The 10948-nt window shown below is 40.2% G+C and overlaps 2 protein-coding genes across 2 annotated transcripts; one reads left to right on the top strand and one right to left on the bottom strand.

The window, feature by feature from the left end:
- Nucleotides 1-50: 50 nt before the first annotated feature.
- On the bottom strand, nucleotides 51-6854 carry LOC145503401 (heat shock 70 kDa protein 12A-like). The gene is made up of 4 exons (XM_081482861.1): nucleotides 6345-6854; nucleotides 3450-3674; nucleotides 2744-2921; nucleotides 51-1138 (listed from the first exon to the last, which is right to left on the bottom strand). The coding sequence occupies exons 1-4, from the start codon at nucleotides 6852-6854 to the stop codon at nucleotides 51-53; spliced, it is 2001 nt and encodes a 666-aa protein (XP_081338987.1).
- Nucleotides 6855-7177: 323 nt separating this feature from the next.
- LOC145503075 (uncharacterized) lies at nucleotides 7178-10087 on the top strand. Its single transcript, XM_081482500.1, has 5 exons — nucleotides 7178-7474; nucleotides 7842-8061; nucleotides 8639-8752; nucleotides 9456-9596; nucleotides 9718-10087. The coding sequence occupies exons 1-5, from the start codon at nucleotides 7221-7223 to the stop codon at nucleotides 10054-10056; spliced, it is 1068 nt and encodes a 355-aa protein (XP_081338626.1). The 5' UTR covers nucleotides 7178-7220; the 3' UTR covers nucleotides 10057-10087.
- The last annotated feature ends 861 nt before the right edge of the window (nucleotides 10088-10948 follow it).

The raw sequence follows: 10948 nt of genomic DNA, 5'->3' as shown, positions 1-10948 counted from the left end.
TAATTGTTTCTGTTTTAGTTTTCTTTTCCAATTACCGTCGTTCTTTTCGTTTAGAAAGACGCTTGCGACAGAAAGTCAATGTAAGTGGATGCTTCTTTTCCAGTTTCTATGTCAACCCCGACCGCTCTTATTTCCGTTTCGAAGAAGAGCCTTAGCTCTATAGAACGACCTGTACCCTTCGATGTGTCAGGACTTTCTACTGAGATGTAGCCGGGTAGCTTTCTGACGCCCGCGTCTGTGGTGTAACGTACCTCTGGATTGGTAGAAGTGAAAAAATCGAAACGAACGCTTGTCTGATTTTGTCGAACTGGACTGTAGCGGGAGGTTTTCTTACTTTCGCCAATCTTTACTATTTCGTTTTCTCTCGCTAGGGTAGCGAAAATGTCTTTGCACATTGCTTCACCCTCAACGAATTGGAGCTTTTCCATCGGGTGGACACCCGGCACAAATGACTGGAAGATGTCCGTACCGAATGTCTCAGAAAGGCATCGCTCCACCACAATATGTGGTCGCTTTCCAAACATCACGGCGCCTTTCACAACTGCTGTTTGGGCGTCACGTGGGATGAGGACACTGTACTGGCTTCCGAATTCTTTTGAGATTCTGGCCTGAAGAAGCGGAGACTCGGAGAAACCGCCAACCAGGAACAAAATCTTAATACCTCTTAGTGCGTTTTGCTTCAAGAGCTTTTTCAGATGACCGACAATTGACTCGATAGCTGGCTCAAAAAGGCGTTTGACACTGTTTGGCCCAAGACATAAGTAGTCTTTCGCGATTTTGATCTCTTCGGCATTGTATTGCGAACCTAGATTTCGCCTGAGGACGCGATTATAATCATTACCGTTCTCATGTCTCAAGAGATTGATAAAGTTAGCTGGAAGTCTGATCCTGGTCACCTCTCCTGTCATCGCACGGTCTGAACGCTTCTTGACTTCAAAATCGTTCGTCAGCTCTAGCCAGTCTGACGGATGAGAGCGACGAAATTCATCCATTAACACCTTTCCAAATATCTTCTCTAGCAGAACTTCAAATTCTTTGTCGACTTTGGTGCCACCATAGTCTCCACCAGTAGCGTGGTAGATTTCTTTGATGTTATCCCCATCTACAATCTCATGTGCCGTAACATCCATCGTTCCACCTGCAATATAACAAAATCATTCCTCAATGTGGAGGTTAATAATCGAGTATACTCGAGACAAGTAATAATAATAGTATGTTTTGAAGCAAGGGGGACGAACTTTAACTATATCAAGACACCTTAAAAGGTGTATTGATATAGTTTGCTCACGAGCAGTGTTACTGACATTATTACTCTACAAGTCTTCCCAGTAGACCCCCCCAAAAAAGCTTGAACTGAAAAAGGTTAAATTTAAAAGGCTTCCAGTCAATCAACGTTAATGAAACTTTCGAAAAAAGGTTATCCACCCATCCCCCTCTTTCCTTCTCTCTACCTCGATCGAATCCTCCCCCCCCCCCCCCCAAAAAAAAACCAATCATAGTAATAATAATAACATCGGTCCTTTTTCTATCAAAACGCAACGCAGGATTAAGAAATTAGTTAGGTTTTTTTGTACTGACCTAGACATTAAGTTAGTGTTCACCCCGTTTAAAATCAGGAGTTTGTTTGGGATCGAGGATCCTATCCCTGTGGATTTGCGATCGCGAGTCATTTATAAGTTTTCATGTGTACGCTGTAGTGCCTGTTATGTTGGTGAAACCAACAGACACTTAGCCACTCGCATCCGTGAACATCTCTCCTCTGACAAACATTCCCACATCCTTAAACACCTGAGAAATTCTGAAAATTGTCGCTCCCTTTGTTCAGAAGATTGTTTTAAAATTCTCGACTCTGCTTCCACGAGCTTCCACGAGCTTCCAATTGAAAATCAAGGAAGCCATGCACATCCTTTGGGAGCAGCCGTCTTTAAATTGCCAGGTCGAACATCTTAATTCATCTCTCTCATACTAATTAGTCTCCTTTCTTAGCTTAAATAGTGTTACTCTTTTTTTGGTTCGCGTCTTCATCCTTAATTATTCTTGTTAATATCTCACTTTGTTATACTATTTATTGCATATTCTCATTTTGTCTCACTGTACAACTGACGATGGATGATGTCTCATCCGAAACATGTATTGTTTTCATTAAATAATGAACTTCAAAAACATCGTGTGGTTCATCAAAATAATAATAATAATAATAATAATAATAATAAATAAATAAATAAATAAACCCACGCACGCACATCCCAACTGAAGCAATGACGATGAACTTGAGGGTACATAGTAGGTGTAAAAATCTTCCTTTTAGGTAAGCCACATTAGACGATGACGTCAAACCACATGCATATTGCGATATAATGTTTGAACTACCGCCTTCTTACATCCAAATCTTCAATTTCTCGATTTTTCCAAAATATCGGAAAACCACCAAAATGACTCAAAAAATGTAAAGATGACTGCATGAAAGTTGAATGTTGTTGATAGAGACAAAAAAATAAAAAATAAAAAGTGGAAACATATGCATGCCAGAATACTTCAATGTTCAATGTTTAAGATTCAAGCTCTCTTTTAATTCCAGATAGATTCGTATAGGCTGGCAGCCTTTACATAAATATTGAAGAAGTACATGGGAGTATGTACAAAAAAAAAAAATGTAACCTTCCAAACGAATAATCTCATGATCTGAATTGTGTGGCACATGATCTGAATTGTGAGGTTTTGAATGTAAAGCAGCTGTATTTACCTCCGTTATCAATCACCAGATACCGTGTTCTTATGGGAACTAATGTGTCGCCTACTGTTTCTTCGCCTTTTTTCTCCACAAACTCTCTCAGTTTGCGCTGTCTGCAATACACTGCCGCAGCTTCTGGTTCCAAAGCGATAAAGAGTTGCTTAGAATATTTTGAAGAAGCAAGCCCAGCCTGAAATTAAAGTGCAATGGCTAGTCAATATTAAGGCAATAAGCTTATTCTGTCAGTTTTCAGAAATGTTTCGTGGCCTTTTGCTCATTCAGTCACTTTTGATACACATTCACAGACATTTTTTTATCGAAATGTTTCATTGAAACTATGTGTATTGCGTGTGGTTGATATTTGTTTTTTGTTGTTGCTGTTCTTTTTTTTTTTTCATTTTGACACTCAAATGATCCTTACTGTGCTTTTAATAGTTGTTGTTGCGACGATCAAACTTGTAAACACATCGAATGTCCATCTTCTATATAAGTAAAGCTCAGAGTTATTTGGAGAGTTTAGGCCAACCAGAAAGTAAGAAATGCAACAATGGAGGTTAAGACTTAAATTACAAAGGATGGTCTGAGTTTGAGTAGCCAATGAGAACGCGTGAATAGTAACATTCACCGTTTTGGTAGAATAGTTAATTGGTTGACGGGGTTGTTAAATATATTTAACTTGGCCTCAAATCTTGGAAAATTGTTATTCCTGGAAATGTACCTCATAGGCAGCCTCTCTCATAAACTGCTTAGCCGATTGTTTCCATATTGCTGGAACCGTGACTACCCAAAGAACCTCCTCAGCGGTGTACTCCACTCCACTCTGTTTGTGTATTGCTTCAAGAGCTTTGTCTTTCAGATATTCCAAAGCTTTTGAAAAGATGTCAAGTGCACGCATACGCTTTCGGTTTCGTGCTTGTAGAAGAGTATCCCTACACAATGTTCCCTGCAAAACAAACTCACTTTTCAAGAATATGACAATTTGTCAAGGACTTTTCAACGCCTGTGTGAGCTAGCTTGAACTATATACCACGGTTTTCATTTAAAAGAATTTGTTACAATAACGATGATTGTTCATTCATATAAACCCATGATCTTGTTATGATTCAATAAAAGTTTCCTTTCACTTTAGAGTTCAGTACAGAGTTCATTACAGAGTTCGTTACCTAATAATACTGCTACCGTAAATACTCGCTTCTGATTGGTTGGAAGCGGACCAATTTATCCCAAATTGTATCGATAGCTGAACAATTCAATTTTAATTGTATCGGTCACATTTGAGCAATGGAGTCGGACAAAACTTCCAGGTTTTCCGTCTCTGACAAACAAAAAGCTTCTTATGAAGAAGCAGCGGTAGGCAAAAACACCAAAAATACGTTTTCATACGAGTTTTGTCGGTAAAATAACGCTTTTACCGTTTCGACGTGCACTTTCTTTCCTGTAGGTCATTTATCAAAACGTCGCTCACGCGTTCAGAGTTTTGACAGCTCTCAAGCCAATAAAATTTAACTTCATGTTGCAAACTTGGGACATGCTCGTCTTTGTGGTTCGTTTGCCAAAGAAAGAAATTGTTTTACGGAGAACTTTGGCCAAAAGTGTTTAGAAAACAAAGTCACAAAACTAAAATATTCAATCACAGCGTGCCTTCTTTTTAGCAACCCTCTATAACGAAAAGACGTCAGATAGAAGCTTGTATTTACGGTTGCCGTATGAAATCGATCTTTTTTCTCGAAACAAAAAGGGATTAATTGTACTTGTGAACAGATCGGACTTTTTCTAATTTCCACTCGTGGCTGCCCCAGCCACTCGTGGAAATTACTAAAAAGTCCGATCTGTTCACGCGTAAGATTAATCCCTTATTGTTTCTCGAACAGATCGATTTCCTATACAAAAAGATTAATTCAAAACCAATCCTTGCGTTTTCGTCATTACATTATTACAGCAAGAACACACATGGGAAAAGCACGCTAGGCATAGAACTGGCCATACATATAACTTATTAATCAGGTCCGAAGGCAGTTCTGGGAGATGGTGGACCCTATTGGTTCTCAAAGTACTAATCAAGTGCAGTCTTTGAATAGTAAAGTCCCAAACGAACTCTTTGGTGTTTACTGATTATATTAAATGTTCGGTCATACAATCGTTCTGTGTATTTTTTGTCCCAGTCTAGGATATGGATCCTGCTTGTCAGACAAACGCGACGAGAAAAAGACCGTTAAATACCATGACACTCTTCCCGGTGATGTTTATGGCGCCGACAAACAATGTCAAATGAATTTTGGGGAGAGTTCGTCACTTTGTCCTTTTATGGACAGACGAAGAGACTCCTTGTCTCCGACATGTTTTTTCAATTTTTGTTCCCTAAACTACGGTAAAAAAACCCGTAAGAATTCGCTTACTATACAACAGGGTATTTGCAGTGCCATCCAACTCCAAACAAATCCTTTGAACACGTTTCATTCCAAAGTTCATTTCTGGCAGCCTACTTTTGGTTGGGCTACTTATCACTTGCCTCTTATGCACTTGTATCTAGAACAAAGTTAAGATGCGCGTACCTGCCCATACTTGAAATGCTTTTAGCATACATTGCAGTCTCAATCGCTATTTTGTAAGATGCAGATAATTCTAGATATCTTGTCATTTGTCCAGCGCAGTCGAAAGGATTCATTTTGCTTGGTCGCATAGCTATAAACTCTCATCAATTGCAAAATTCCCACTATGAAATACGGAAAATGTTAGCCTGTGTGGCAAGCGTTCCCATACGAAAAAAGGGCTTTTCCACCCACCATCCCGCTCTCCGAATTTTTTGTTCTCGCACCGATTTTCGAGCGAAAAAGAAGGCGAGAATATCTTCACTCGCAGGAGCGTTTGTTACGCGGGCTGGGAAACTGTCGAAAACGTTAGTCAATATTGACGCAGAAAATACGCAGAAACCCGCGCAAGTAGCGAAGGAAGTGTTAAAGGAACATATGAAGGCGATTGAAAAAAAAAAGTGATGGAAGGCAAACCTGCTAACAACGAATAAAATTCTTTTGGAAGAAGGCAATGTAAAGTTTTTTCCATCTTACAATTGTAATGGAATCTTCTGTTTGCACTAAAACAGAAGGAGTTATAGCGTTACACGAGCCAACTCTTATCGACAACGATACGTATCATCACAGTGGCCAAAATGTTATGGACTCACGAGGGGCAGCCGAGTGAGTCCACAACAACAAAAAAAAATTTGACTCGACTCGTGGTTGACTCGAGGTTGACTTGGGCTCGCGGTCGGCTCGGGTAACGCTACAACTTACTAAGGAGCGATTAAAGCGACGAAGGAGTATTATGGTTAGATGCCAGTGGCACACAGGTTTAATTGCCTAGATACAAACATCATTAAGTATTCCGTTTAGAAAAAAAAGTCTGGTTAGTCCTCCGTATCATGTAACTGAAATATTTTTAATGATTTGGCTGATTGCCTATTCATCAGTCCACTGCAGCAGGAGTGCACAACAAAATTTAAGCAAAACTACCAAACCTATTTGCAGATCGACAGACATAACTGATCGAAGGATGATTTATCAATCCCCTATTCCTCTCCAATCAAAAATTTCAACACTCAACAAGACCTACTTACCTCACTTCCGTGAAGCATCATTTTGAAACGATCAAAGCAATAAAATGTCTGATCATTGGCGTCCTCCAGCTCTGCATATTGCTCGGCAGCTTCGAACCCAAACTTGACAAATTTCTTCTGTGGGTTTAGCAGTATGCAGGTCGGTGTCTTCAGGGTAGAGTATCCTTGTGCACTCCCCCATTCTCTGTTCATGTAAATATCATCACCTCCGTCTCTGTGGTTAAAAGAAAAAGCAAAACCACTGAACGATGTTCCAAAGTCGATGGCGGTTACGACATCGTATTTCTCTTTGAGGAAATTTCGTCCAGATGCTTGGAGACGCAATGCATTCAAACGCCTATATGTTTCTTCTTCTTCTTTCCACTTGTGCATATCAAATCTCAAATTTGTTTTACTGACCCGAAACTGTTGCGTAAGATTAGAGGTATCTTTCAGCTTAGCAACCTGCATGCGATGCAACTTAAAGATGTACTCATCATACGGTCCAATACCCTTTCGGCCAAAGCTCATAAGCAGGGAAAATTCCCTTTTTTGTTATATCTTTCTTAGAATTCGTGACCTTTTATGGTTGTGAGTAGAAAGACTCCTTACGTCACAGCTTTTCCTAGAAACCTCAGCATTGTTTTCCAAAACAAAAGCTGTGATAGTAACAAGAATATTACAATGCGGCGTTGTGTTAAGTATGGAAACTTCCGGTGGATTATCTTTCTTTTTGCCTTATAAGGAAATTTCTACATCATATGCTTTTCCTAGAAACTGCATGTGTATTACAGAAATCGTGCATAGATAAGGTAGAAGCGCGCGGCAGAATACTGATTTTCAAACTGGGATGCAAGTGTTAAAAAGTCTTAATTTTACACTCTTGAACAGCCGTCAATGGGTACTGTTTTGTCCTCTTTTACGGGAAAATTAAGCTCCTCGAGAATAGAAACAGACCCTTTTGAAGAGATGGCGCAGAGTAACACAAGAGATGTTACAAGGCAGCATACTCCTGTAACGTCGATGTCTCAAAATGATATCAAAAGATACAGATCCGCGTTTCAAGTTGTCCAAGAGTTTCTCGATAACGGAGGAAGCATGATGGAACGCCAAACAATGCTAGAGTCTGAGCTGCAAACCTGCCAAGAAAGGTATGATCGGGTTCTGTATTGTCAACGGACAGTTTATTTAAAATGGTCGGATTAGTAGTAAACTGTTTGGAAGATAGGTCAAGTGTCGTCTGCAAGGCAACACTGGGAGAGTCATATGCAGCCACCGCATCAATAGCAATCACTTGAAGAAAGGTAGACATTGCAGTTCTTTTAAGCCCTGGTCAAGCGTCGCATGATAGTCGTCGATTGATGATGATAGCCCATGATAGTTGAAATTCGCCCTCTCCCGTTTGATTGCCAACTTTCCCTGCCACGCGACATCACCGACTGTCGTTTCAGTCGCGACGGTCGAACCTAAGGAATACTTTTAATTAATGTACTACATTATTCTCTTATTATTCTGAAGGTTGCAACGATTCACCGAAGATCATGCCCGCTTAAGTCAAACTGGCAATGAGAACATTACCAGTTCCAACCGACCTTCCACGTTAGAAGGAAAGTACGAACAATTCTATGATCACGAAAGGATGGATGCCATCGACTGTATCGAAAGCTCACGAATTAAAAGGGAGCGAACCAAATGGACTGAAGTAGATGACCAATACGTCGCCTGCATGATTTTCGAGGTAAACATACCCGAAGTAGACTTAGGTGAACCTCCACGGGTGACTTCCCTTAAAAAGAGGCAATGTCAGCTTTTTTTCCCAGGGAAGTATGCCCCCCATACATCCCTACTTTGAACCCTGTAAATACACTCAAACCTTCACTAACAATCATACAACTCCCTTTCATAAAACAGTCAAGGAAATGTCAGCTCTGATCTAGGACATCTAGGCGCTCTTTGTCTATTTTTATGACCAAACAACTGGTACAGTGTGAAAAACTGCTTAAACTGGCTTGAAATGGGTATATTGTTCTCCTATGTTGTTCAGACTGCCATGATTTTACTTTTTAATTTTTATGTGGAGAGGATCATCCCAAAAGTTTAGGAGTACAAGGGGGAGGGAAATCAGGAAAACATGCCGATGAATAGGGGGTCTTTATGGATAGAAGGGACTATCTATCAAATCCCCCCCCCCCCCCCTCCTCAACCCACGAAAAATGAACGGTCCCTTGCTTTTGTTTTATTTAAGTGAGAAAGGAAATATACAATAACGGTGAAATAGTTTTCTGATCAGCTACTTCTTGTTTATATATTTGTAGGAGTCTTTTATGGCAGCCCAGAAGTTAAGAGAAGGCTTCCTTCAAGGTGTTTCTTGTATTTTGACGTCAGCCCCGTCCATAGGAACTCAATTCCTCGAAAGAAATACCAGTAAAGTAATTATAGTAGTTAGATATTCCTAACCGGAGCCCTCACTCCCAAACGCCAGGAAAAGGGAGTTTAAGAAAACCACGACGGCAACGGTAACGGCAACGTCACTAAACAAAAGATTTAATGAGCAAAAAAATGGCTGTACATGTGTGTTACAATTCTTGGTACATTTTTATGACTTCCTCCGCACAACAACAACGTGAAATGACCAAATTCGGCGGTGTCTGGAGAACGTGAACCACAACGGCTCATTTTTTAAATTTTTATTTCAAATCTATCGCTGTGTTCCGGATTTAGTTTTGCGATAGTTTTGACAGTGATAAACAAACTCCCTTTTTAATCGACGTTATCCTCTGCGTCGCCGTCGTGGTTTATTAAACTTCCCATTAATTATGGGAGAAAGTGAACCTGGAGGCGAAAAGGGGTGGGAACTGAGACTGAACACAAATCATTGATGCGGGAAGGAATAATTGAGATAATCACAACCTATATATATCCAAATAGTGCAGAATTTGCATAATAAACACTTCCGTGGGCTATGGATTCACGGGGAAAAAAGAGTAATTTGGATTATACCGACATATTGAGAGATGTAACGTTTGTACTTGGTAGCCCCAGTGAGAAAAGAAAACTGTGACAAAATTCTTCAACTCGATTATTAACTCGATACTAATTTCAATATGGTACTTGTCTGCTGTTTTCTCGCAGAGTGCATCTGCCGATGTTTGGTTTTCTGTCAAAACTGACAGCAGCCGTCAACTCAGCGCGCTCGGCCAAAGCAGTGTCAACAGCTTGAAATTGATCATGAAAGAGACTGCAGAAACTTGCGACGTCGACGCCCTTGTACAGGTAACCGAACATTCTTTTAACCCATTCTCGTTCCCATTGTTTATCAAAAAAGCGCACGCGGCACACTATTTTCCCCGGAAAAGTTAACATATTTCTTCTCTTTCTTTCTTCTGTAAAACAGAGAACGTTAAACGCTCTTTGCAAGTGTCACGATGAAGGAATATTCCAAGCCTACACAGGAGACTTTCTTACAAAACGACCAATAAAAAAGTACGTAGAGAAGTGCTGCAGATATGCGTGGAAGCTGGTGTGTCAGACGCCATCCTACTTGATAAAGGGAAACTTGCTCGCACAAAAATCAGATGCTGTCTTTGATCCAGTTCATCATCAGGTATCCAGAGAATTCGCCTCTGCCGAGCATAACTCAGGGCAAATCGCTTTCGTAGTTTGGCCTGGTTTATTTGAAGGATCCTCTGGGCGAGTAATTCGAAAGACTGAAGTTATATTACGAGCACGTTGAGAACATGAGAAGTTGTAAAAGTGTGTCTGTAGTGCAAATGTCTTAAAGTCCAGTGGATTACCAACATATTTTTTCATAAGTACAGTAACTGTAGGGGAACAGGGAATGTGTTTGTAGCATGGCAGTTTTATTAACCTTGTTATAGGTGACAAATGCGCTTTAATTTTCCTGCTTTGATAGAAGTAAAGTTAACCCATTCAGCCTTATCGTTGTATGTGAAACATAGCCAATCATTCACTTATAATAGGAAGATGGGCATTGCATAACAAACTTAATATTTAGCTCTTATTAACCGAGCAGGAGGTCTGTATGGGAGAATCTTGACCGAGGTCGTGAGTACAGACCGAACGCAGTGAGGTCTGTACACACGACCGAGGTCACGATTCTCCCATACAGACCGACTTAGCTCGGTTAATAAGATGTTTATTACATGGCAAAGAAGAAAACTTTAATTTGTTTGATGTAACTGGTTTGCTGACATTTTGCTCGCAAACGAAGATGAGCTAAACTAAACCTGCCGAAATTTGCTCGTCCTCTTTACTTTTTTTTGTCATCAGGCTTTTTGGCACTTCCATAAATGATTGAGAAGAAAATAAAAGAAACGGTAAACATTTTTGTATTTGAGTTTGCTACTTTTTCAACGCAAAATGAAACCGGTCTAGATGCCGGTCTAGATGGGAAAATCTAGACCGCGGTCAATATCGATTTCAGCCAATCAAATTCGTGAATTCGGTAGTTCCCAGTCCTAGTGAGACACAGGCATATAATAAATCATGATCACAGTATCTTGATAACAGGCAAGGCCAATGAAAAGCACAGTTAACCACACGAACAGAGCTGGGATGGTGAGCCTGTGATATATTTAGTACTGAAGACTTGCTACGTTATATTC

This window comes from Orbicella franksi, chromosome 11 (genome assembly GCF_964199315.1).
Source record: "Orbicella franksi chromosome 11, jaOrbFran1.1, whole genome shotgun sequence".
NCBI classification, from domain to species: Eukaryota; Metazoa; Cnidaria; class Anthozoa; order Scleractinia; family Merulinidae; genus Orbicella; species Orbicella franksi.
The sequence above is the reverse complement of the archived record's forward strand: the minus strand, read 5'-3'. Positions and strand labels throughout refer to the sequence as shown.

Excerpts from the sequence above, each read along its gene's own strand:
- LOC145503075 (XM_081482500.1), top strand. The coding sequence starts at position 7,221 with ATGGGTACTGTTTTGTCCTCTTTTACGGGAAAATTAAGCTCCTCGAGA. Across the intron at positions 7,475-7,841 it reads CTGCAAACCTGCCAAGAAAG|GTTGCAACGATTCACCGAAG; the intron begins GTATGATCGGGT and ends ATTATTCTGAAG. Across the intron at positions 8,062-8,638 it reads TCGCCTGCATGATTTTCGAG|GAGTCTTTTATGGCAGCCCA; the intron begins GTAAACATACCC and ends ATATATTTGTAG.
- LOC145503401 (XM_081482861.1), bottom strand. The coding sequence starts at position 6,854 with ATGAGCTTTGGCCGAAAGGGTATTGGACCGTATGATGAGTACATCTTT. Across the intron at positions 2,922-3,449 it reads TGAGAGAGGCTGCCTATGAG|GCTGGGCTTGCTTCTTCAAA; the intron begins GTACATTTCCAG and ends CTTTAATTTCAG. Across the intron at positions 1,139-2,743 it reads TCTGGTGATTGATAACGGAG|GTGGAACGATGGATGTTACG; the intron begins GTAAATACAGCT and ends GTTATATTGCAG.